This window comes from Meriones unguiculatus, chromosome 1 (assembly GCF_030254825.1).
Source record: "Meriones unguiculatus strain TT.TT164.6M chromosome 1, Bangor_MerUng_6.1, whole genome shotgun sequence".
NCBI classification, from domain to species: domain Eukaryota; kingdom Metazoa; phylum Chordata; class Mammalia; order Rodentia; family Muridae; genus Meriones; species Meriones unguiculatus.
Genome location: NC_083349.1, coordinates 164,591,558 through 164,618,594, shown reverse-complemented (window position 1 = coordinate 164,618,594; position 27,037 = coordinate 164,591,558). Strand labels below are relative to the sequence as shown.

The 27,037-nt window shown below is 49.4% G+C and overlaps 1 protein-coding gene across 2 annotated transcripts; it reads right to left on the bottom strand.

Annotated features, from left to right (window-relative positions):
* Positions 1-402: 402 nt before the first annotated feature.
* On the bottom strand, positions 403-27,037 carry B3gat1 (beta-1,3-glucuronyltransferase 1). 2 transcript variants are annotated; one of them, XM_021661058.2, is made up of 7 exons: positions 26,718-27,037; positions 9,634-9,744; positions 9,359-9,505; positions 5,053-5,561; positions 4,127-4,423; positions 3,459-3,559; positions 403-2,520 (listed from the first exon to the last, which is right to left on the bottom strand). In XM_021661058.2, the coding sequence occupies exons 3-6, from the start codon at positions 9,468-9,470 to the stop codon at positions 3,473-3,475; spliced, it is 1,005 nt and encodes a 334-aa protein (XP_021516733.1). In that variant the 5' UTR covers positions 9,471-9,505; positions 9,634-9,744; positions 26,718-27,037; the 3' UTR covers positions 403-2,520; positions 3,459-3,472. The 2 variants fall into 2 exon arrangements, with proteins under 2 accessions (XP_021516733.1, XP_021516735.1); XM_021661060.2 differs by having other exon boundaries at positions 9,650-9,744.

Genomic DNA, 27,037 nt, shown 5'->3' with positions numbered 1-27,037 from the left:
TGTGCTTTTCTTTTTTCTGAGCTATAGGTATGGGAAGCACTCTGCAGTTGGGGGACATTTCTCTCGTCAGGATTGTCTGCCTCAGCTGCACAATGGCATGCTGCTGTTCTATTCTAAGTTTCCATATGAGGGTGGACTTTATTGATGTGCGTTGTAGAACCCCAGGACCTCTGTTGTTACCCTCCGTCTTCCCACCAGCTCTGCTCTTCTCCTTTCAGCATCTCACACCTGAAATGCTGCATCGTTATCATTGTCTGTCTCTTGTATTTGGTGGGTAAGCTCCACAAAGACTGCTATGTGCTGGTTACTAGAAGAATGCCTATTCACAGCAGGCATTTGGTAAATATTTGCTGCATGGTTAAATTAATAAATGAGAATAAAATAAGGCAGGGCTGAAGAGGATTACAACTGTTAAAAACCATATTTGACTTTTAATTTTGAAAACAAATTAAATACAGTTAAATTAAAACAGACCAGATGGTGCAGCAGCTTGGGCTCCACCCTCACACCAGCCTTTGCCCATGGAGCTCCTAAACCCCTGGCTTGACTCTTCTGTGGTGGGGCTTTCCAGCAAGGGCATAGGGAACAGCCCGGGTTTGGAGAACACGTTATCATCATCGACCCAGTTCTGATTTGCAACAAACTCATTTCCAAGAAAGATGAAGGCCGCAGTCCACCAGGGTTGTAATTATAAATAAATACACATGCAGCTAAGAGGGGATATTAGGAGAAAACAAACTGAATTAGCATCTGCCAAAAATAAACATTAAAAAAAATCCCTGTTTTTTGTTTTTGTTTTTGTTTTTTTCCCCATTTTCAATTTCCTTTTTAGGAAACTGGGCTTTGGCTAAGAAGGCAGCCTCAGCAGCCGATTTGACCTTGGCATTCATTGATAGTTTCTATGAATGAGCAGTAGAGTGTCCAGACATAAAATCACTCATCAGATAGAGGCCCCGTGCCCCTCTCCTATGAAACTCATTTTGATGCCAAGGGGTAAATTTCCAAAGCAATAGCCAAAGTTTAAATGGTTGGGGGGAAAAGCCCTACAAGGCGGCTGTGGGGTCTGATTCAGGTGGTTTCCTGAAGGTTGTGGGAAGTTAAGTCCATTTCAAAATAGGCCGCAGATGCTATTCTTTGAATGTTAGATGTGTGACTGAGTCTCATCTGCCCAAGAGTGGGTTCTGAATGACTCTTGGGCTTGTCCTATGGGTTTTAATGGAGTGGGGGAGCTGTTAGCAGTTAAAAAATAAAACGCCTCTTCAGTGGGCTTGCGCCCTTTCCTTTTTCCCACTTAGGAGGAAAATTGTGCTTCCAACTTGTAGGAGCTGGAGTGAGATTACCACCAGAGGGCCCCGTGCGACCAGAACCCGGGGCCTGTCCGATGCTGGAGACCCAGGCAGATGCTTTTCTTGGGTGGGTGCAACAGCATGGGGTTACTGTTCTGTCTGGGGTGGAGAAGGGGCAGTGGGCACGAGGCAGGCTGGCTTGGCAAGCTTTCTGGTTTTGTGTAAGATAGAGTGATTTCCAAAGCAGTGTGTGCTCAGGTCTTTCAGTGTTGTCCTCAAGGCCCCTGCTTATACACCTCTCCCAGAAATCTGTGCAGGAAAGAGCTGGGTTTGCTGGGCCTCACACTTTATCAGGAAGAGCTCTGCCTGTTTATTACTGTTACCTCCAGCCCCGAGGTCTGTGATTCTCAGGGGTTCCAGGAAGAGGGCAATTGCCTCCTCAGTCCAAGCCCGGCAAGGGTCATTACAGCCCAGGGGTATTGGAGAGGCAGTGTGGACATTGGGGGTGACTTGGTTCTGAATCCAGGTCAGTCAGTGACCTGTGCTGGCTCTAGGCCCACCACCTTGCTGATTCTGGCACAGGAGGCTTGAGGGACATGGGAAGGGGCTTTGTTCTCCCACAGCCTGAGGTACAGGGGGAGCTGTAGGTAGGCCTAGGCTCCCCCCGATGCAGGGCTGGGTGCCAGGTGGGATCCAAGACAGCCTTATGCCCTGTAAACATGAACCAGAGGAGAGCCAGAGGTATTTCTGATTTGGGAGCAGCTCTGAGGAAGAGCAGGTGTGAAAGAGGAGTGTTGGGGCATCTTCATGCCCCGGGCTGCTCTCTGGTCTTTAGAATGCCTCTCTGGGCACATGCTGTGTAGTCATGCTGGGCCCAAGAGTAGGGAGCCATGGAGAGCCATGCTTCACTCGACTGGGGTTTTCTGATCTCCCTTGCCCCAGCATCACTCCAAAACAGCGTCACCTGCTCACACAGCCCCATCAATGCAGGAAGCTTCCAAGGAGGTGTGCTGAGCCCTCCGGTCTTTTAAGCCCCTGGCTGTGTTGATGGAGAGAACAACAGGTCTGGAATTCTGTGCTTAAATTCTGTCTCTTATCCTGGCATTAAGCCAGGCTCTCTTGGAAGCCCTCAGAATAGACAAGAGATGATGCCGTTCCTCAGGAGTCTGCCTCAGAGTGACTATCAGCCATGGGAGAGGATGGAAGGCCAAGATCAGGTCTGAGAAGGAGGTTCCTGTTAGGGAAAGTGGGAACAATACAGGTGTCAGCTTGGGGCAAGGTGGGGTAGGAACCACAACTAGGACAGAATGCTTGAGACAAAAATCAAGGTATTTGTCTGGTGCGAGCTTCCCAAATCTGCGGTAGGGTGTGGAGTGGTCAATCCTGAAGGTGGTGCTTCCAAGAGCCAAAAGCAAAAAAAAAAAAAAAAAAACAAAAAAAAAAAACAAACAAAAACCACAAACAAACAAAAACAAACAAACAAACAAACACACACACACAAAACCCTCAAAAATACTTGGCTTGGCCACTCACCTAGCATAAATTTGTTGGGCTAATAATGTGTCACTTTGGGCAAGCCATTTAGCTTTTCTGACAGCACTGTCACCTCTAAAGTATAGGTAGACAACAGTGGCCTACCCCAGTGGCTGTAAACAATCAAAAATAAGAAATATTGCAAAGGACTTGCTATGTGCCACAGGTGGATTTCAGTGCCCTGACAGCCCATTCCACTTATGAAAAAGCCAAAAACAGAGAAATGACACTAGGCCAAAAAGACAAATGGTGGCTTGGCATGGCGGTGGCCTCCAGGGCTTGTGCTTAGTGAGACCTTTTGTTACTGAAAGCCACAGGACTACTGATCCAGTATGGTGCGTCCTTATGACAGCTGTGTGTCTCAAGTAATCCACAGGACCACGTGAACAAGCCTATTCTACATCCCCTCACTATAGGCCACACCCCGTGACAATAACATAGGAAGAAAGTGATTCTAGCAGAAGGAGTCAAGCTGCCAGTTAGTTGTCAGGGACACAATCTTTGGTCATGCTTCTCCTGCCCATGTTGGTCCTGTTCTCCCACAATTAAAGACCAAAAGGAGAAGTCCTTAGAGATGGAGGATGATCCTTTGAGATGCTGCTTGTCTAGTGCTCTGGCCAGTCTGGCTTTCTCTCCTACCTGCATCCTTAGTTTCAGATCTCCACTGAGGGGTCAGTGAAGCCCTTCTTCCCCTCATTCACCAGCACCGGCTTCTCTGTCCGTGTGTGCCAGACCAGGATCTGCATATCCAGAGACACAAAATGCAGTGGTACGGGTCCTCAGCTCATTCGGTCACCCTCTGGCATCCTCCCCTACCTTGCAAGTATTTCTTCTGCCCCGTCCCTTTCCACTTTCACTCCATTTTAAAACTGTTCTTTTTTTTCTATCCACCCCCTCATTTTTTTCTGTTTGTATATGTGACACATTCAAAATACCTTCTGGAAGCAAGAAATCTAGAAAATAGAGACATCTCAAGACTTCCCAAGTGTGCATGTGTGTGCCGTGTATACACGCATGTATGGAAGTGTGCACTTGAATTAGTGTGCACATATGTGTAGTCAGGAGGGATCATGGAACACAGATCACCCTATGGAGAGTCAGTGATCCTTAGGATTTCTTGATGGAAACCTCTCCCCATGTCACTGTGGCCACCTTATTCACAGTAAGCTACCATCCTGGGTATGAAATGTAGACAAGCAAAGCTATTTTGAGACCTCTTCTCTGTCCCCGCCCACCGATCTACATAAGGTCTGAAGGTGTTTGTGGGTGCTTGTATTACTAGCTATCAGTTCTGAAGAGGGTCTTACCTTGGTGCAGTTTGCTGCCTTGGGCTCCAGGTCATTGAGTGTGACAAGTTCTCGAAGGAGGCTACTTTCCTGGTAGCCTCCCTTCACGCCACGTAGTTTGAAGTAGGCCTGGCTTCGCTGCAAGATGAGCCGCAGGTTGACGGCAAATCCGGCCATGTCTATCGCGAACGGCCGGTGGGGGTCGAACACTGTCTTCCAGCCAACCACCTTCCCTGCTCCATTCACCCTTGGGGCCTCATACCGAAGGCCACCAACGAAGGCCACAGGCCACACGGACACCCTCCTTGTGCTGCGCATCTACAAGGTGAGAACCTGAGTCAGGACACTTGGGTCTACGATGACCATGCCGCTAAGTCTAGGTGGATGACTTAGTGACTGTGTGAAGTTATGTGTGTGGGTCCCCCCAGTCCGGCCTCCAGACCTCCTGCTACCGATTTCCAGAGGAATCCCTAGAGGAATCGTACCCCAGGCTGCATGTAAGACAACTCTCAGCCAAGATGTTGGCCATCTTCTCAATGTGGCCCAATGTTCTTTCCTCTCAGTAGTATCATTTTAAAGTTTAAAATGAGCCTCCCTCTTTAAAACTTAACAGGGATGCTCAAATTGTCCACCTAAGCGGTTTCTGGTGGCTGTGTTAAATGACCCCATGTAAAAGGTCTCTTTTCCCAGACTGGGGCTTGGGAGCTACACGTCTCAGTCTTCCTTTTAACAGGCGGGGCTCCTTTAAAAGGCTTTCCCACATCTTTCCTGGTTCTCTGCAGTGTACAGTGAAGTGAGCGCAGCCTGAGGCTCCCTGCGTGTGTCTGCACAGGCCATATCGTCCCCACGTGGGGACTACTCTCTGCTCCTGTCTTGGTAGGGCCCCCACATCCTTCAGTCTCCTGGAGCCCCACCTGCTACTCTCCCTCCTCTGGTCCCCAGCGCACCTCTTCAAAGAGCTCCAGACTGTATGTGTTGTCATCATCTGCGAAGTACACTACACCTGGCTGAGTAGAGTTCCGGGGGAAGGTCTCCCGCAGCCAGCGCAGGGCCAGGTTACGCTGCATGGTTCCTCTCGGGATGCGAGGGTCTCGGGCATCGCCTCGCAGCTTGTAGTTGCGTGGCGTCTCCACGTGCAGGTGTGTGTAGTTGAGGCCGGTGTCACGCAGTAGGCGCGATGTCAGCGGTGTCCTGCGTGGAGCATCCTCCACCACCAGCCAGTGCAGGTTGGGCACATGCAGTAGTGTGTTGGCCATACGCGTCAGCTCTGCCTTCTGCACGGGTCTACTGTAGGTGGGTGTCACCACATGGATGGTGGGCAGCGTGTCGGACCACGGTGGCGGCCTCGTGTACACGTACTCTGTGCGCACCACCTCCACGATGTCGCGGTCAGACATGCAGTACTCCCTAGGGTCCGCACCCGGTGGTGCCTCATGCCGGGGGTCACTGCCCTCATCTGCAGGGGTGGGAGAAGGCGGTGCGGGGAGGGAGGGGACGAGGGCGCTGGCCTGGCTCTGATATAGGGCTCAAAGTCACCCCACCCCCTTCCAAGACAGTCTTGTCTCCTGCCCCCCTGAAGAACCAATGTCAGGGCCTGTCTCCTTGCTTCCATCTTTAGACCAGAGGTTCCAACCTGTGGTCCTGGAACTCTCATGAGAATTTTCCCAGTTTGGAATTCCGGGATGACGTAGAAATGACCCCTTCATCATATTTGACATGCGTGTAGCTATTTGAATGCAGCTGACCACCTTCCAGTCACCTATCTCCAGTCGCTCAGTACATCAGGTTTTAAATGAAGAGTGTCCGGACTCTCACCTCACACAGCACAGAGGAACAGCCATGTTCTGTGGTGTGGGTTCCATGGAGCCGGAAAGTGGTGGGAGTGGGTGGCTATAGCACAATTTGGATCTCAAAAGGAACTTAAGATTTCCCAGAAGCCCTCTAGTCTCCTTGCCTAGGCGAGCAGTTCCAACTTGGACAGCTCAGAAGACTTCTCACATCTGGAACATTAGCCTGGTTGGGGAAGCTGGCAGGCCCACTGGGAGGAGCAATCAGGGCTACTGGCATTCTTGTTTTCATCAGGTCCCTCATTTCCAAGTTATGCTTCTGGGTTTGAAGGATTCATGAGTCAAATAGAGTGTAGTGGTCACAGCTCACACATATCTCAGGAGGGGTGTTAATGGCCAGTAGCAGACTTGGAAACCTACGCTCACACTCTGCTGTCTGCTGTTAACTGCATGATCTAGAATAAGTTTCTTAGTTTCTGGGTGCCTTGGTTTCAGTGGCCATAAAGTGGAGCTAGTAATATTAGCTTATAGCATCTGTTTGATGAAGTTATTGTATAGGTAATAGCACACATCAAGGGCTTGGATCACAGCTAGGCACACACAAGTACTATCAACTCCTGTGTAGGACACTAGCTAACCTGCTTCCTTGTGGCTCCAGCTATTATGATGAGGATGATATGAGCAAGCCACCTTAAAGGGCTGGAACTCAGTCACAAGATGCTGGGCCATGGCTCCCCTGCTCTCTCTCCACCTACTATCCTGTCATCACCATTAACAACAGGTGGTTGCACAAGGTGTGAAGTCCAATGCAGATGAGCCCAAATGATCCACTTTTCTCTCCTAGGGAGCGCTTACAAAGTAATGTCACAAGGACATGGATTAAATTCTGAGTGTGTGTGTGTGTGTGTGTGTGTGTGTGTTGTGTTGGGGGGGAATCAGGGAGATTGGCAGATATGTAGCCATCAGAGGAGAGTTTTGGGTTAAAGTGAAAAAAAAAAAAAAACGATGTTGAGGAAAAAGGGATATTCTGACCAGCAGGTAAGAATTAATTTATCTGGTAGCTGATAATATTTTGGAAACTGGGGTTGAGGGTGGAGATTTAGAGCCATTTTGCACAGCCCTCTACTATCCAGATCATCTGAAACAGGTGGGAGCCTGTTTCCTGGGGAAGTTCTCCATGGGTCAGGGCCTGGCTGCAACCTGCACTCTATCCTTCACCCTGGCCTCAGGGATTTTTCAACTCTGAATCCTAAAAGGCTCTTGGTGTGATGTCTCTGACCCTCACTCTGCCAAGAGGACAACAGACATTATGTCATTTTATAGATGGTAGTTTTAACTCCTCTGGAATGATGTATTCACAGGAAAACCATGATTCTAAACTGACAAGCCCCAAAGAGAGGCACTGGTGTTGTGAGCAGGAGGTGACATCATGCAGAGTACCAGAGCACCCAGCAAGGGCAAGGGGACTTCAGCAAGAAGACTGGGGAGCTGTAGGGAGGTTGAAGGACTGACTGCTTTCCTTGGTGGACAGCACAGCATGGGCTGTGAGCTCCATACTGTTGTAACCAAATCAGTTGAGGTCTCTGACCATAGCGGTTCCCCAGACACCGATTTGTTACAGAAATGGCTTGGGTACCTTCCTCTTTCCCGTTCCTAGGAAAGATGGTGCACCTTTCGATGGCAGAACTGCTGCCTGCCTGAGAGTGTCGCAGCTAGGTTGGGCAGAAGGTAGCTTTAGGAAGACTGAATGAGAGGTAGCTAGATGTGGAAGGCAAGGAAGGTCTGAGGGTGGAGATTTGGGTGTGAGTAGAAAAGATACCTCAAGACCCATAGTTAGAAGGACACTAATTTGATGCCCCAGTCCCGCCTCTGAGAAAAAGGTATCAGACGGGTCTGATGCTCTTTGGGTGATGACACCTAAATGAACATCAGTACAAAGTCCCAATTTATTTCTAATATCAGAGATCAGACCTCTACTCTTGCCTGATGCGTCCAAAACAAAAAGGGGGAACTGTAGAGAGCTGCGTAATGCCGCGCCTGAAAGATGGAGCTGGTTTCCGCCTTCCACCTTCCCGATGGTGAGTGCTCTCTGTCACAAACAACTCCACATTTGGCTAAGGCTGAGGATCTGGCTTGCTTCCATGTATGTGGACCTATCTGCATTGCCCACGTGGCATGCTGAGGTTGGGTACCCAGAGGCTATTTAAAGTGGGCTGGCTTTACCCAGGGTCAGATGATTGTTCAAGGTTCCTGAATAAACTGCATTGAAAAAAAAAAAAAAAGGACACTAATCCCGGCTCTTCCACTTGCTCTTGGGAAGACTCTTCCCCAGTTAGTCTCCTAAGCAGGAAATTTGATGGCAAAGGGCACACTGTCCTTGAGAGGTTTTTCAGCACAATACAAGCTAGGGTGTAGTTCTACAGGTATAGCACTCACCTACCACGCAGTAAGCCTTGGGTTGCCCCTCAACAGTTCAAAATGAAGGCAAAACCAAAAAACACTCCCTCAAACCACAGTATAGTCCAGGACTCTGCACCTTCCTTTCCACCCCTGCTGAGTGGCCCATCCTTGCCCACTATGGAATTGGGTATGCATGTGTACACACTGATCCTGTTTGTTTTAATTCTTTAAACATTGGTACTGCTTTGACAATTCAGAGCTTTGTGGACTTCAGAAGGGACTGCTCTCTGGGACCTGTTTCCTAGGAACAGCGAACAACTGCATTCCTGCATCTTCATCAGACCTTCCCCAAGCCAATCTTCCTCTGGCCTAAACCACCCAAGACCCAAATACAGGGCAAGTGAAACCATCCCAAAATCCAAAGGCTCATAGAAATTATCCATGCTATCCACCTTTGAGACATGGTAGTGCATGCTGGTAATAACACCAGAGAGGTTGAGGCTGGAGGATGGCCATGAGTTTGAAGCCTGTCTGGCCTACATAATGAGTACTATACCAATTAGAGATATATAGTAATATAGTAATATAGCTGTCTCAAAAAAGGAAAATCGGACCAAAACAAACCACCTCCTACTAAGCCTGATTAATTGCTTTTATGGCTTTTCTCTATCTGAAATGACTACATTATAGGCTCTGTCCTAACTTGCTTCACCCCCTCTGCCTCCTGACCAGTGCTCTCCCGTGCTGACTCCTGTATCATTACAAACCCAATCGTCTTGAGAACTGAGAGTAACAAGTTGCTTTTTCAAGCCACTTGACTTAGTGTCTGTCTGGATTGTGTCGCACTTGATTATAATAAATCCCAGGTACTTAAAACAATGTGTGCAAGGGGAGATGGGGGTCAGGAAGAGGAAGAGGAAGGGGAAGAGGAGGAGGCTTTCAGTGGAGTCTTAGAGGGCCCCAAATTCCCCCCAAGGTAAGGCCGGGGCCCAGATATAAAAAGAATGATAGCAGGGTAGCTTTTATTACCAGAACCAGGCCAGGGCAGGGATGGGGGTGGGCTCACCCTTGTGCACAGCAAGCAGAGGCGCGAGGCTGCTCTGGTGCCAGACGGTGATGAGCAGTGTCCAGGGAAGCACGATGAGGACGATCGCAAGGATGTCCCGTCTCTTCGGCATCTCCAAGGCTGGCTGCACCCACAGCTCCTCATTACCTGAGCGGTGGCAAGGTCAGGGGAGGGTGGCCACGGAGCGCCGGCAGCACAAGGGAGAAAAGAATAGGCATGGGCCGGCCGGCCAGGCACAGGGAGGCAGAAGCTGAACACTGGCCACTAACTCTCACCAGCGCTCACACCCACCCATTTCGGAAGCAAGTTTGCAGAATCCAGCCTGATGGGAGTCTGCGAAGGGGCAGTAGTCCGTGGCAGGGTCAGGAACCTTCAGAGGTTGATACCTGTAAGAGAGAGCAGTTGATGGGTGGACCAGAGATGTGGATAGATTGCAGAGACTGGCCTACTCCTGGCCGCAGCATCCAGGAGTTCTCAAAGAGTCTCTACCTCCCCAGGGCCTTTTCTGTATAACTGTCTGGATGAATGATCCTGTGTCCTTCCCTTGGCATGCAGACATGTACAAGACAGGAGCAGTAGAATGCAGTGCCTAAGGACACAGACTTGAGAGACATCTGCTGCAGCTTTTGGCCAGTTCCATCAACTTTGCACTAGTTTCTCAAGTATTGATCAGTCACCTGCCTTCCAAAGCTGTTCTCGGAATTAAGTGAGTTAAAGTCTCAGCACTCAGACATGTACTGGAAACTCTGGCTGCTATGTTGTTCATACTAGTACAGGCAGTTTCTTCATAGCTCTGGCCCAGCGTCATCCTCAGGAGGCCCCCACAAGGATAAGCAGAGGTGGATAGGGTTGGACACCACAAGGAGAGGCTCTAAGTGCTCTCCTCTGTTTGTGTCTGCAGGGGATGCTTGCAGGGCACCACCTTCTCGAAGGATGAGCCTCAGATCAGAGCTGAGCATCTGCGGGGAGAGGAGCTGTTGTCTAAGGAGCTGCCAGGTAGTAGGGAGACACTTCTCAAAAAACAGCAGTGGGAAGAGCCCCAAGCAAGACCCCATGCTGTAGAACAACTTGATGGAATTCACTCCTGGCCCTGCAGAGGGTCTGCTGGTAGACCCTTCTAGGGGAACTTTCTCTCCCCTATGATAGGAGAGAAAGTGTAACCAGCTCATAGCCCTGCTGTGGATGATCACATCCATTCTTTCTCTTCCTCCCCTTCTTCCTGTGCAGATGCTGCCGGGTCCATGGCTCATAGGAACACTTAGCACTCTGGCTGGCCCTCAATATGCTCATCATGCCAGAGCCCATCACTACATGTTAGACGGTCACCCCACAGGCCATACTGTGTCCCATCCAGCCCACATGTGCTCTTGGTTTCTGCCAATGGTGAGAGTTATGGCCAACTAGGGCATTTTGTGACCCAGTTTTGGAAATGGTGTGTAATTTTCTTCTCCTCAGGTCTTCTTTCTACTAGTCCTAGTGTCTGCTGGGAGACCAAGTTATGCTTTCTACTCAAGAGCATCACCCTGGGGAAGCCAGCATCCCATGCCCAGCCCTTCTCATGAACGGCTCGAAGCTTCTAGAATCAGTGTCAGCTGGCCCCATCTCATTCCTTAGGGAATGAGAGCAGTGGGTTAAGTGCCACGTGATAGGCCAACAGTGGGGCACCCAGGAGGGAGCACATGCTGACAGAGAATGGGCCAGCACAGGGATGTTAGATCTAGCGGGGGCCTCAGAAATGTCTAGTTCTCAAATGAACCTGGTTTGGGTGAAGTGAAGCAGAAAAAAGGAGGTGAGCACCCACTGGCCTCAGCCTGTGTGGTGCTTTCCTGCTGCCACTCCTCTCCTTCTGGGCAGCTGCTCAGACCTGTGGCGCACTCAGCCTTCCTTGTGTCTGACTGTTGCACTGCTCATCATAACTGGCTTTCCTACAGCATTCATGGTGACCGATGACAAAGATGGCTGACAGTGTTTATGCATCTACTCTGTGCTGTCCTCAGAGCTACCCTGAGAGGCAGACACTCTATTTCTATTTGCAGCTGGATTCACTGAAGCAATATGGGTAAGCAATTTGCCCCTGGTCAGAGACAGGAAATGATGGAGCCAGAATTACATCCAGGCCATGTGGCTCTAAGTTGTTGCCTGGATAACACTTGCTTAAGAGCCACCTTCCTCCATCATAGCTACCTGAACTGTGGACCCCAATATCTGCTGGATGCTGGAACAGGAAGAAGGAACAGGAAGGGACAATATGAAGGATATGGGCATGAGGTAGGGGGCCATTAGGAGTGTCTGATTCCATTACTTTTTTTTTTTTTTTGGTTAAAAAAATCTATAAAAGAAAAGGGAGGGGAGGCAGAGAAACAAGCTCTAAAAATAAATTTAGCAATAAACCCAGTTGTGCATTAATTACTCTGGAAGCCATTACAGCTTGAAAACCCCATAACTTTAATGGAGGCTATTATAAGCATAGTGGCAAAATCGTGGAGCTAATTACCAGGCGGTTATTAAGTAGAGCAGAGAGAGCCCCCAGACTTGGAGAACACCATCTGGCCAGCAGGGGATGGGTCCAATGGCAATGGTGGTTGGCTTTGGGCAGGAGGCCAGGGGTATAGGCTGTCCCTATACTGGACTGTGAGACCAAGGTGGCTTGTCCCACACAGAATATGGTTTCAGCCAAGATTAGGAGAAATGTGGTGATTGCTTGTGGTAACAGCACAGACCATAATGGTTTCTGAGGCCTTGGCTGGGGCAGCCAAAAGAACCAACAGAAAGCTGTGAGAAGGCAGAATCAGGGTGGAGAGAACAGGGTGTTTGAGAAATAATAAGCAGCTTCTGAAAGGGGTTTTGTGGCAAGAAAGGACGTGTTTGTATGGAGAAGTGTGGGTGCTGGTGGTCTGCTGCGTTCATGATTTCTCATGCCATTGCTCACACACATGCTTCTGGTTGACCTCAGTGACTTCTGGCCTCTCTTCCCAGCACATATGGATATGAGAAGCCTCCAATCCCCTGGTGTTCCCGGTGAACAGGGACAAAGGCGATATTGTGGGTGCGATGGGTAAGGCTCAGTGAGAAATACCTATTGGATGAGGAGCAAGAGCTAGGACAGTGACAGGCCATGCCACCCCAGGGGTGACTGTGTTCACACTATTCACCTTCCTGATCTCTACTTTCAAGCATGGAAGTTGACTGGAATAATTCTAATGAGTTTTCAGCTCTGCTGTTTTAACAGCATGAAGCTATGATGACTGGTGTCTATGAGTATGAAGACATCAGGCAAGTGTATCAGTCCAGATTCAGTTTCAGAGGGCCACCATTTATAGTTCCCTATGAAACTGAGTCATGATGAAAACCCATAGACCTTTGGAGATAGGCATAGTTGGGGAGAGCTAGCCACAGGATGTTTTTCTGCAGGCTTCAACGTATTGTGGGGTATAGATGAAGGCTAGCGGTGTCTGGGGAACAAAATAAGGAGCTATATCATCCAAGGCTGGAAGAACAGGGTGGACAGACCAGGATCTGTTAGCCCAAGAGGGCCAGAGTGGTGTGTAAGGAGGGCTCAAGGCTGGCCAAGTCTACAGAGACAGAAAGGCTTTCTCCTGAGCCCACAATGTTTAAACAATGCCCTTGGTACCTGAAGATGGGCGTATTGATCTCCACTTGAAAAATATTAATTGTGCATCAAGCCTTTATGCCCAGTAATTCTGTACATTTGACTTCTCTCAGTTAACTTCTAAAATTAGAAAACCCATGAAGAAAAGATGAGTCTTCTAGACTGTGGGGTTCAGTGTTATCGGTGAGATAATTCTTGCCTAGTATGTCTGAGTTCCTAGGCTCAATCTCTAGCATCATCAAACAAACAAACAAACAAACAAACAAACAAAGCACCCAATAGAACACTTTTCATCGACATACAGAGGAATGTGGAACCTTTCTGTGGAGCCTGGGAACTGACAGAGGTGACTAAATCTTTCTATAGGATCACAGTCAGCTTCTCAGGAGGGGCTTGAACTGGGGACCCTGGTGACTGGGGAGGTTCTTGGCCCTCCATGGGGGGATGCAAACAGAAGGATGAGGGGAAATTTTAAAGAATATAAAGGTGTTGGCCCTGACCCCAGCATCTCTCTTTCCTACACAGGGCCTCTCCACAGAAACAGAGGCGAGGACTTTGTCCCAGGGATCTACAGGAGCCCCTAATGGGATCAAGGGATTAGTATTGATTCTGCAGGCATTGCTCAGGAAAAGCCTGATGCCAGACCTAATCAGCTTGCAGCCTAGTCAATCCATACTTCATTAACCCAGCCCCAGCCCTTCAGCCACAGCGTTGCTGTCTTGAGCTCACGACAGTCTCTCCTGTGGTGCAGGACACAGACATTGGCTGTTCCCTGTATGACAACCCCTAGAACACATAGGGGGCCTGTAGAGCCTCCTGTTCTTCATTCATAGGGGAGTAAGGGAAGGTAAAGAAAGGAAGGGGTCAGGGCTAGAGAGATGGCTCAGGGGTTAAGAGCATTGTTGGTTCTTCCAAAGGACCCAGGTTCAACTCCCAGCACCCACATGGCAGCTCACAACTGTCTACTTCCAATTCCAGGTGGTCTGACACCCTCACACCAATGAACATAAAATAACTTTAAATAAATTATATATTAAAAAAAGAAGGAAGGGGTCGCCTAGAAGTTCCATTCAGAACCCTGCCTTGATACATGGCATTTTTGCAAAGCCAAGCTCTTTGATAGTCACAAAGCTCTGCATGGTAGGCAGGAGGCCTTGTCCCCACCTTGCATTGGAAGACATAGGAGCTTAGGCTCAGAGTCTCAGTGTTAAATGTAGGGGAGGCTGTGAACCTTGCCTCCTGCTTCCTTCAATGTCCACTCCATCCCCTTTATATGGATTCTTCTGAGTCTTGCTTTCTGGCTCTCCTGGTCTACCCTTGGATCCATTCACTGGAGATTTCTGCCTCAGGAAGAAGCTATAGGGTTCCTAAGGCTACTTGTATTCTGCATCCTATTTCTATGCTGCCTGAAGAGAGGAAGGAATAGACCCAGGAAATGTCAATGTCTTCCCTTGTGGCCTGTCCCCTGCTGCCTGGCACTTGTTGATAGGAAAGGCAGCACGAGACTCTGATCTCCTGTCATCTTTGTCTCCAAGCTGAGGACTCAGGGAGAAGGGGCCATTATATCACCCCAGATTTGGTGTAAAGAATGGTTTTCTTTTCTTCCAGCCCAACACTGTCAAAAGCCACATGGTTTGTTGAAAAAAAAATCAAGATAATTCTTTTTTCTTTTCTAGAAACAGCCTTGAATTGGATTTAGATTACGATTAGGTTTAAAATGAAAACTGGGTTTTAGCTTAGCATGGTTATCTGGAAGTCCAAGTCCTTTCTAGTCCATGGCAGAAATTTAAACAGAATAAATAATGGTTCCAGCTGGGTTTCCTGAAGCTACCTGGGTCACGCTGGCAGTCTGTAGACCAAAACACACGACACGCCTGTTTTCCACAGAGCTAATGCATAGGAGGACCTGGATCAAACACCCGTGTTTTGTCCTGTGGAGCCATCACATGTCTATGGGATGGACAGGCAGGACATTATTAGGCAATTCACTGCTTGCCTCTTGAGGACTGCAGAGCCAAACAGGTGACAACAACTGGAGATCTGTTGAAGAACTGAGGACAGCTGGAAATGGCCAGCCAGGCCATGGAGGAGCACCAGTTAGGAGCCACCATGCAGCAGAAATGTGACGGATGACTCCTTAGGTGGAGGAGTCAGTGCTCATTGGTTAGATGGGGGAAGGTGTGTAATTGCCAGTTACAGGACAGTGGCTACATAGCATAGGGCCTTTCAGCCCCTGCCTGCAAAGAACCCTACATCCTAATCTGGGGGAGAGTTTCAGTTTCTCTCACCTCCTTGACCTTTCTTCCTGTTATGTCTTCTTCCTTGCCATGGACTTGATCTGAAAGACATGCCAACTTTAGGGAGGGAATGTCACCATCCACAAGGGAATCAAGTTCATAAGCTGTTGCTGTCTAAAGAATTACCATGTGCTGAGGCACTTCAAATAGCATGTATTTGCTGTCTGCAGTGTCTGAGATCAGGACTCTAGGCCTGGGTGCTGAAGTCTCACCAAAAGAATGGCTGGGCTGGGGAAGGATCCACTTCCATGATATCTCAGGTTGTTGGCAAAACTCACAGGGTCCACAGGTGCTGACCTCCTATAGCCTGTCTATGTCATGACACCTTGTCATAGAGCTCCCCTCTGTTGACCTCTTACTGTACAAAGTCAGCAAGGAGAGAATCAGAGCTACTTCAAGTCCTACAGGATGGGCTATAGCTATGGCAGTGACAGATCCAACCCCCCCCCCACACATTCTGTTGGTCAGATGGTAGTGAGAAACAGGAGGATATTGATATGTGAACACATGGAGTAACAGATCACAGGGGCCAGGGGCCATCTTAGAGGTTCTGTGCCTAATACAAACCACCAGGCCACCCTCTCCTTCTTTGAGCCCCTTAGTTCTTGCCCAGCCATCATAGATCCCAACTCTAACAACAAGGACAAACCAAGTCATATGTTCTAACTGTCATTGTCTATCACTTCTCTGCCCCCCCCTTGCTTTCCTCTTCCTGAAAGGAGTGGCCCATGAGAATGGTTCAGTAGCATAGAGCTGGGGTCCTAGGCATCTTGTGACCTCTTCTCCTTTGAGCCTCCATTTTCTCATGGGAATAGGGTGTTGTTTCCCCAGGTAGGTTATTAGTTAGTATAAACAATCTAGAGTGTATCTGGTACCAATAAACAGCTTGCTTCTGTTTGACTGCTTCCAGAGAAAACCACTGCTCTTCTAAGGCTCCTTTAAAAATGAGGTGGAGAAAGAGAGGGGCTGGGATAGTCAGAGACAGTTTCTTCTCAGGGCCTAACCTTGGCTTTACCACATGACATGCAGCCAGGGTCCAGAGTCAGTGTCAAGGCCAGCCCCAGGGACAGGGAACTACAGATACTTTGGGAGGAAGCTCAGCAGGGACTCTTCCACCCCATGGCTCTTCAGCTGTAAATCTGCCTCCCTGCTGTGGCCTCCACACTCCTGCTTCTTTTTTCCAGGCTTCCGTCATTGTTTGATGTGCCTGGGGTGAGCATCAGTGTCCAGTGGTTGCACGGACCCTGGGAGGTGGGAGTCTGTTATCAGATCAGCCACAGTACTCCTTCCCACTGCCCTCAGATGCTGACGGTGTAGAAAGGGTTCATCTGATCAAAGTAAGCGACTCAGGTCCCTGCCCTTCATCTTCCTAGGTGTGATACTTACAACTTAAATCAGGAAACGGTTGGCTCTAAATTTTCCACCCTGACAACACATTAAGGCTGATGGCAAAGCACAGTGTACCTCCTGAAGGACTTCAGATGGCAGGGGTTCCCTTCTTGACACACATATGTTTTGGAGCATGTGTGCAGAGGTCTAGTATGCCAGCTGTGGGAGAACACGGGTTTACAGCTCAGTTTTGGTTATTGCTTCTAAGGCCTTTTGGACACTGTTGTGACTGTGTTCCTGTTGGTGAAAGGGTATCTCATGTGCCACCCTCTGGCCTGGGATTATTATGAAAGGGATGATGCCAACATGCCAGTTTTCTCTGTCTGCAGTGCTAGAGTAGGAGGCAGACCTCTAAAAATTTCATGAGGTGTTTTCCAAGTTCTCTTGTGCCATATATCTCATTTGGTCATTACACCCTTATAATCCCAAAGCTTTTCTTTCTTTTTCTTAATAGAAGAAGAGGTTGGGAGGAAGGGGTTATATTTTCCCAAATGTCCCAGGTTGCAGGGACACATCTACCACATCTCTTTTGGCTAAGGTATGTTGTTAGCTTCCTGTTGGGATAGTCTTCTGCCTGAGAGTGGCAATTTTTCCCTCTCAGCCCTGTGACAGAGGGCCGTTCCCTGCTGGGTACTGTAGCTGTATGCTCAAATGGCAACTGAGAAAGGGAAATTCTCTTGCCTCTGGCTCTGTAGGGTTGGTGTGACCTTACACTTTTGTTGTTGTTATTCAATCCAAACTAGGACTGGCTTGAAGGTGTGATGAGGTGATCACTCACAGGAGTCGACAGGTCAGCCACAGGTAGAGTGTGGAACACCTGGGTCCCACCAGTGGTCCAGGTCCACCATGTCTTTGTGCAGGTGCTGAGTGTGGGAGTGAGTGATGAGCACAGACGGACACTTTTCATTCTTCTGCTTCCCTGAGCAAGTCATGGGCCTTCTCTCAGGCTTCATGTCAACCTTCAGATGCGAGCAGATCCAAATGCTGGCTCTCCCTCCTGAGTTATGAGCTCTGGGAGCTAGTGAGTCTGACTTGCCTCAAAAAGGAGCATTCTCACATCCTCGCCCTCCCCACCTCATCTTACTCCCCGGAGATAGGCACAGGACTGGCAGTGTACTTCACACAATGCCACAGAGAGACCCCAGGAGGACTTTGTCTTGCCTTTGGACTATACACGGTATGACAACATTCTCTTTCATTATGTGTTTACCCATGCTGGTTTTAAAGAATCTCTCCACCCAGCCTGCTGCGATGCTTAGTGCCCCGTGAGAGGCCTGAGGGCTGCTCAGGACGTCTGTGGGCATGGCCCCACAGTTACTGAATACCCGCTGGGCCAGCACCACCAATAGATTCCTGCTTTGCAGAGGAGGGACTCAGCCTATTTTGCTACCGGGCAGGCAGCAGGGACTCGTAGAGCTATAGCTGCTCCAAAACAGCAGTAGCAGAAGCCATGTGGGCAGCTGGCCAGGAGGCCACATCTCTCCCTGTGCCAGGCTGCCATGCACCAACAGTTGGCAGTGAATGGTCTTAACCTGAGAGGCACTGCAATCCCCTAGAATCCTTGGCTCTGAGGCTGGGAAAAATACTGCATATCTTCTCTGAGACCCTCAAGACTGGACAGCCCATGGCTAGGCTGCCTGAATGAAGTGGAGGTGACGTTGTCCATATACAGGGTGGAGCCTGGTACAGATAACTACTCTGCCCTTGCTATACCTGTGCACTGGGACGAAGCAGGCCAAGGAACACCCAGAGTGAGGCTCACCCTGGAGCCAAGTGTCTGAACCTTTAGTATGTTAGAATAGCATGCAGATTCTTTTGGGTAATAGTAGGGCTTTTTGTCCTAAGGGAAGGGTGGCTCAGCTGGCACCAGTTTGCTCCCTGGAGCTGCCTTTTTTACTCTGATGCTGTTTCAGGCCATTCTCTGCCTCACATCCCCCGGTGCTGGCAAAGCGAGATGCTCCTGAGCTCTGTGCCTTCCCTAGCCTCACCCTCCCCAAACCCAGTCATCAGATACGGGGCTTTGTAAACCGCCACACACATGCTGGATCTGATGCTTGTCCTCCAGGTCAAACCTGTGCATTCCCACCTGGGGCCCAGAGCCCAACACAAAGCAGAAATGTCACCATTGTCTCCGCAGCTCAGGTGCCTTAACTGTAACCCTCACAAGGCTATTTGTAGTCGGTTGAGGGAATCCATTGGAAGCATCTGGTTCACAATTAGCACTAAAATTACTTAGATCATGAAAAATATAATAGCACTGGCAGTCAGCACTAGCACCTTGTTGCAAAAACAGAGCTGTAGGAGTGGGAGGGGGACATGAGAGGGTAACAGCAATATCAAAGAACATTCTATATGTGCAGGAAAATCACAGAAACACATTACTACATACAATTAATATATGGTAATAAAAACTTTCAAAAATTCAGTTGGAAGCCACCACCTGGAAAAGACGAAGAGAAGGGAGCACTTCAGTTATTTCCCAGGGGTCAGTACCAACTGCTTGCTGGGCAGTTTTTCTGGCATATTCTGTACAGCTGGGCTGTGCAGAGACTTCGGCTCCTGGGAATATAGGTGGTTGGTATGCAATAGCATGATGAGTGGAGGTGGCCCAGGGCAGGCAGGCTTTCTATGTGGGGAAAGGTTGTGTTGTCTGGAAGCTGGCACTCTGGCCCTGGTTCACCCTGCTTTTGTTCACAGCAGGCTTCCTCAACAATGCCCCAAACCCCATTCTATGCACTCTCCCTATGGTTCTGCTTTTTGAGGCTGAATAACAGAGGCTTGGGACTAAAAGCCAGAGGAGATGAAAGTCAGACACTGTGGCTGCCCTGGTGCTCTGACCCCTGTTAGAGAGTATTTCTCCCTTCCCTTCCCTTCTTCTTTCACAGGGTAACCCTGAATCCCCATCCAGCCTCCAAGATCCCACCTAAAGAGGGACTATGGATTTCTGTGGGTTTTATGGCCAAAGCTGTCAGGGTACTAAGGTACATCAATGGGGATGTAGGACCAGGTACTCTTGGATGCAATAATTTCCCTGTCCTTTTACCTCGGCTTGTAGGTTCCTGGGGTCTTCATTCTTGCAAACCTCCCAACCCTAGGCTCTCCCTTCTAGAGATGCCTGTTCTATCCCTAAGGTCCATGCTGTGCGGCATCAGCTATTCCTACTGACAGGATAAGAAACAGTTAATATGATGTGCTGAAGGCTGATGGGGGAACATGCTTATAGCTGTATTATTAGCCAGAGCGGCCAGCTTGTGTGTGCTGTTCCTTGAAAACATAGCAGGTGTGGATGTGATGAATTGAGGGCCTCTTAAATCTAAGTCCCACATGTGGAGATTATGCTGACACTATCTATGTTTGTCTTGGCCTATATATTACATGGCAAGCAGCAGGGTGGCTATGCATCACTGATTGCCTCTCTGCAAAGAAGCCTGAATATTGCAAAGGCACATGTGTAAGGCCAATTTGCCTGCTATGTCCCCAGAGGGCTCTCTAGGGCCCCATGGGCTCTGAGACCAGACAAGGATCCTAAAGGGGCACATAGATTTCACCTTCAGGGCACCAGAAAGATAACAGGATTGGTATTGGCACAAGACATTTGGCATCCTTCTGTGACCAGTTTATTTGTGTAGAAGACTCTTTCCTTTGTTTGTCCCAATACTTGCTAAGTTGTTTAGCTCCCAGTTCTGGACAGGCTATGATCATGTAGGGAACTGGGCACCTGAGGATGCTCAGGAAATGCAGGATGGCTGGAGGGAGCAAACAGAAGCCCAAACAGGTATGGCATTTGACATATAACTTCACACCAAGTAACAGTGTATCTGTTGGGACTTTCCTGTATCAGAAAGGGCAATTGGGGCCAACTACCATTGATCTAGCATTTTGTTCTCCATGGTTTGGCAGAACAGAATCATTTCACTGAATGAATGTTCAAATGAAATGTTTGTTGTATGTGCCTACGGTGGGATATCACTCATCCTTACAAAAGGAGGAAATTCTGACATGTGCCACATAGATGAACTTTGAGGACATAATAAGAGAAACAAATGGGTCAAAAAAGGACAAATGATGAGAGTATTACTCATATGATGTACACAGGGAAGGATGGAAGCACAGGGCAGGGGTGGTGGTATCTAACAGACGTAGAGGTTCCAATTTGCAAGATGGAGTTTGGTTTTATGAAACAGTGATTATATTTGACTCCTTGAGCTGTACAATTAAGATGGCTAAGATGGCAAGTTTTATGTTCCATTCCTTTTGACACAATAAATTAAAAGGAGCTTGTTGTACACATGGTTCATTTAGACCTGGCCAACAAGGACATCTCCATAGGCCCAGCTCTCAAGAGGTAGGCCCAGAAAGCTTCTCCTGAAGCTTAGTGTCCTATGTGGTCACAGGTGAGCTTTTCAGTATCTTTCTGGTTGGTCTCTTAGGAATATCACTATGAAGAAATCAGTTTGGGGCGCACCTATTGGTACATCCCATAGAATAATGGGTATTTGTAGGCGGCAGTCTGCAGCCTGGCAGGGGAGGAGGCTGGAGCAGCGGCCGCTTGCTCCGAGCGAGACACAGAAGGAGATTTATGAGGGGGAGAAGAAGTTAATATCGACAAGTGATGAGTTAGGAGAGTCATACGTCAGCTTAAGTTCAGAAACTCTGACGGAGAAAGAAAATCACATGCCTACAGGCTGTTCATCATCCTAAGCAGGCCGCAGAGTGAGGGTCCCTGGCCTCTGGCTGAGCAGTGTGTAATGCCAGCTGGTCACTCCCTCAGCCTCTGAAAACAGTGCCATTTTTACTGTGAGGCCTTTAGGCAAAGGATGGTGGGGAGAGAGGGAGTGAACTGATGGGGCAGGTAGAATGGATGAAAAGGGGGGAAGAGCTATCTACTAGAGCTATCTGCCAAGGAGGAATAATTGTCTATTAGGATGGCCACAGAAATGTCTCTGAAGCACAGTATCTTCCTTGATATACAGACGTCTCCATTCACTGTGCTTCCCAAGTTACCACCTGGGAACAGCTCCTGGAAGCAGCTCTGCTCTGAGTGGGTGCCAAGGCAATGATGATGATGATGATGATGATGATGATGGGTGGTGAGGATGATTCCCCAGTCTCTGAGGCTCAAGAATGTGATCCTCAATCGGAATGCTACAGATCTGGGATATGAGGCGTTAGAATCCCCAGAGCCAGGTCTTAAGCCGGAGGATCTCAACCCCTCATCTACCTCTCTTTCAACAAAGACAGGCCATTGGGGTGTGAGGAAAGTTAGAGTGCAGTGTGGGAGAAGACACTGAAGTATGCATGGACTTAGTCCAGGGTGGAGCCACTGTGACATCTGTCCCCTCATCTAGAAGTGCAGGAAGCAGTCTGGAGTCTCAGAGCCCAGTTGCTGGGAGAAGCCTGGTGGCTGTGCATCCATGCACCAGCCCCTCACATGCTCCCTGTCTTCTGTCCTCACCTGCTGCCTCCCATCTCTGGGACACCAGTTTCCTGGCATGTGCTTCAGAGGATCTATGTGACGTGACTTTTTACTGAGTGGGCAGATGTAATTTGGTTCATGCTTTTCAGACTTTAGATGAGGAAACAGGCACCTCACAGGTTCCATCATTGAAGTGAGTTCCTGACACAGCTGGGGCCAAAACTTAGGGCTAAGCTGGCTCTTTCACTTACACAGTTGCTGGGTGGGTGACAGCTGATTCCTGTTTGGCAGGAAGCCTTCTCGTTTCTGGCCTCCACAGAGTTCATGGACACCACCTTCTGGCTTTGATATCCATAAGACCAGGGGTGTGATAGGCCTAGGAAGAACCTCCTCATATCCCTTTATCCCACTCAGCAAGGTGCTACAGTGGCTGACTTTGTGGCTGAAACTAAATGTTACAGCAAAAGCAGCCCCTTTTCATCTGGCAGCAGTCATTTAAAGTAAGGCCACATTCCCAGTCATATTTTACCTCCAGGGCTGTATTCTATCTCAGGTCAGGAAAAAGAGGCCCTGGAGGGGTTTGTGTTGCAGGCAGGGCCACGTGCTGATGGCACACAGTCTGACACAGAGTGGGCTGCTCGGCAAGCACTTCTGTGAATTGCCAAATAAACGAAGAATACAAATTGCTTTCTATTTTCAAATAAAAAAACAAAAAGCACTTGCTACTGTGCATTCTGAGCGATTAGCATGATGAACTGCAATGACTCATCTCCTCTTCACTATCTTAATATTACTCCCATTTTAGAGATGAAGAATCAGAGGCATAGCAGGGTAAGCAGTGTTTAACTAAAAGCCATTCAACTAAGAGGAGGCAGAGGTAGGATCCAAGTCTAGCGACTGTAGCTCCCATGAACACACTATGCCAAACTGTCTGTGCAGAGGCATGGTCACAATAACTGTTTAAGAGCTTTCTGGGCTGGAGGCAGCTTTTTGAATGTATTTTCCAGGATGGTAGCAGCTGGCCACAGGTGGCTCTTGAACCCTTGAACTGTGGCTGGAGTGGTGAGGGACTGCTTGGTGTGCAAACAGAAGCAACTCACCCTACGCTCAACATGGGTTATCTCATACTCTAAACCACAGTCATACATCTAGCAGCAATCCTGAGCCTAGAGAGCCTGGCCACAGTGGTCAGATCCTTTCACTGTTCTAGAAACAAAGAAGGTGGGCAGGATAGTGATGACAGAGCCTCACTGCTAGGATCCAGGCCACACTATGATAATGGGGAGCTGGTCTCTGGCACCGTGTCCCTCCTGACACACACCTTTCTGCCCTCCATCACTGTCCCACTTCCTTCACAGGAGCACATGACTGGACTGCACAGTTGATGCCTGTAGGGAGAAAGAAATATTGCCCCACAGCCCTGCGCATTGAACAGAAGACCTCCGACCCCTTGGGCATGGTAAGTCCTACAACCCATCCAGCTCTTGATCTAGACTTAGACTCTCTACCTTGGGGCTTATTGGTGATGGCAAAGCCTTAATCCCTGCCAGGAACTTGGCGCAGAGCCTGCCTCCTCTGCTGCTGTCAGCTGGTGTGTGTGCAGGGAGCGCAGACTCATTTTAATATTGGCCGGAGCTAAACCTCATTAGAAAAGTAAATTTGCTGTAGCTGCAGGGGAAAAATGCAGGCAAACCACACAACCTTCCCAAAGCTAAACAGAAAACACGGGGCTTAGACTGTTTGATGCAATATGTCCTCATCACCAGGTGCAGCGTCCAGGACACAGTAGATACTTAGAGTCAATGCAAGTGGACTGAATTCTGGGTGACTTCTGGCCACAGTCACCTTTCAGCATGGAAAGGAAGTGGTCATAGATTTAGAGTGTTTATAAATTTCAAAAAAAATTTAGACAACCATTTTCTGGTAATACGGAATGATTACAATGAAAAATCACTAGATATGAAAATACCATTCTTGCTGCTCTTCAGAGGAGAGATGTTCGGGGTAATTTGTTTCTGGATCAGGAGGGGTAGGTTCCAGTTCAAAGTCAGAGGTTAGATATCTACATGGGTTAAGGGTGGGAGGGAGACCCAGATACTGGGAGAATAGTGAAGGGAAGGAGAATGTATTGAACAGATAGACGAAATTAACATTCATGGCCCTTCTCCTTAACAGTCTACAAAGATTCCCCGAATTACAGAATGTCAGGAAAACATGCCTCAGAGGACTCATTTCCCCTCAAAGTACACTTAGCCAGGGACAGGGGTACTGACATGTAGGACCCCAGCAAGCCCATTTAGGGGCATGTAACCTCTGGACCATGACCATGTCTCCTTGCTGGTCTTCGGGGATTTTCCAAAGATCTTGTTGTCTGGAGCCCTGACAAGGAAGATGCTGCCTAAAGGAGGCTTCTCTTCCTCTTTCCTAGATGTCAGGCTCACCCATGCTCTCCCTCTTTCCCCATTACACTACATTCCAGGACCAGGTAAGACTGGCCGAGGCCAGGAGGTGACCAGTTCTCAACAATGGGTGAAGCCACAGCAGGCTCGCCTTAATAGTCCTGCAACACTTTGCTTTGGATTTCATGACCTCTCCCTGTTGTGAGCCACCCTGACTCCAGCAGAATCTTTCTGGGTAGACAGTCCACACGCTCCAGTGAGGGGCCTCCCTGGGAGAGGATGACTGATGAGGCTGGGATGCAGTAGACTTGCGGAAGAAGGCTTTGCACCTTGTCTAAGGCTTCACTCTGCCTCCTCATTGCCTCTCTCAATCTCTGATTTCTCCTCTTGCTGAGGCCTGGCCTCTCCTACAGTTGTCAGGGAGAGGAGCACCCAAGAATCCCTAGCCCAGAGTCTGGCCCCCTGCTCAGCTCACCCTCTTCCATATCTTATTCTTGCAAAGTCTCACCACTACAGGCTCCATATCATGAATGCACTTGGTCCTCCCTAAAATCCATGGGAAAAATCCAAGTGTATTGAAAAGCTCGAGAAGAAGAAATGGGCTTCTTCCCTTCGGCAGCTTGTTCTCCTGATACAGGTAGTAGTTGGATCCCTTCTAGTGATTTAACTGTCCCCCCCCCATTTTCAGGTAGGTGGAGCATTCAGCAGCACCTCCTTCTGAAACACATGCACATATCCAACCACACCCACAGGCACGGGATTAGCCCTTAACACTCAGGGAGCAGCTACACAAATGGGAGCAGGAAGACAATGGCCTCAATGCCAAATGGGGCACAAATGCATCTCCCTGGTCCCATCACCCCTAGAAAGCATTTTTCTCTTGTTGAAAGGGTGCAGAGAGGAGATGGAATGCAACCCCCAGGACCCTTTGGGAATCCTGGAAGTGAACTGAGCCCACTGGGAGGTTTTGGGAGGGTTTCACCTTTATCTTGCATGAACACAGAAAGGGCTTGATGTTTGGTTTCGGGGAGGTCGATAGTGGTGACCAACTGAGCAGGTTCTGAAAGGAGCCTATGCTCTGTAGTGACTCTCCATGGAAAAGGGAGATGTAAGGACAGAAGACATAGAGCAACAGCCCTCCTCGGCTAAATACCCACCTCAACACCTGTCACTTATGAAGCCGTGCACTTGTCATAACACACACACACACACACACACACACACACACACCATTATTACTGTGCCAGGCACATGGTTATCCACCTCATTCACTGGAAACTGTATGCCAGACAGTCCAAGATCAAGATGCTTCTGGACACTCCAGCTACAGCACTCCACAGAGAAGTACTGGAGAAGCCACTGTCAACAAAAGGCCCTTCTCAGGGTCCTGTGCAGTGGAAATCTGCCGCCGTAGCAGCTGCAGCTTCTATATGCTTTCCAGCCAGTGCACCAGGACTAGCTCTGACGGAGAAAGTGGTAACCCATTAAAACCAAGTCCCTATGGGTAGGTGGAGTGGGGTGGGTGTGGTGGGCTCTTGACCTGAGCTTCTTAGTAGGAGAATGACACCCTTGTTCCCTGAGGTGCTGGATCTGTTACTTTCGCTCTTGCCTCCCATCTCAGTTTCCTTTTCTGAACTTGTGTGATCAAGAGCACAGAGGAAGGTAAGGACCTGGTCCCGCCTCCTTCCTCTTTGCTGCACTGAAGGACTCAAGGATTCATCGCTGTCACTTTTGACATCTCTCAGCTCCTCAGCACCCACAGAAAAGATGCACAGCGCTTGGCTCCCCTGAAAATAATTAAATTGTAGATGCCCAGGAGAGGCGGAGCGGTTGGGGTGCCCGCTGGTGAGCAGGGGTGCTGTGCGGCTAAAGCTGGCCCCTACTCCTGTGATCCTGTGGGCTACCGGAAACCACCTGCTGAGGTGGCAAGGGACAGAATAGCTAAGAGAAAGACCAGTTGTTACAAGACTCCGAGAACCAGTTCTTGCCTTCATCCTGATGGAGCGGGGCAGGCAGCATTCTAGCTTTATTTCCTAGCCCCTCGAGTGCAGGCCCTGCCAGCCGGCTCTTTTCCCCCCGCTGTCCCCATTTTGTGCAACACACACACACACACACACACACACACACACACACACACACACACTCACATCCCGCGCACGCGGGCGGACATGGCGTGGGTACTGATGGGGACGCATAAAGGGGCTCTGTGCGATCGCGGTGGTGGGAGCTCAGGGCGCGGGACACTGACCTGCTGCAGCGAGTCCGTATCGTCCCAGGCGCGGTCCATAGCGGGTAGCAGTCCTATGCCCTGGCCACAGTGCCCCGAGGCTGCTTCCCTGCTATGTGCGCGCTTCTCTCTCGGGGCGTTCTCCGGCTCCGTGCCCTCGGGGGCCACTTCATAGCCGTGGGCCCGCTCGTCCTCAGCCCCGGCCGGCCCGCTGCCACGGCCCGGCTGCTTCTGGGCTCAGTTAGGCGGCGGCCAGAGCCCCGGAGCGCGCGGGAGGGCGCGGGCGGCGAGGCGCGGGGCAGCGATGGGAGCCCCAAGAGGCGACGCGCGAGCCGGCCGGG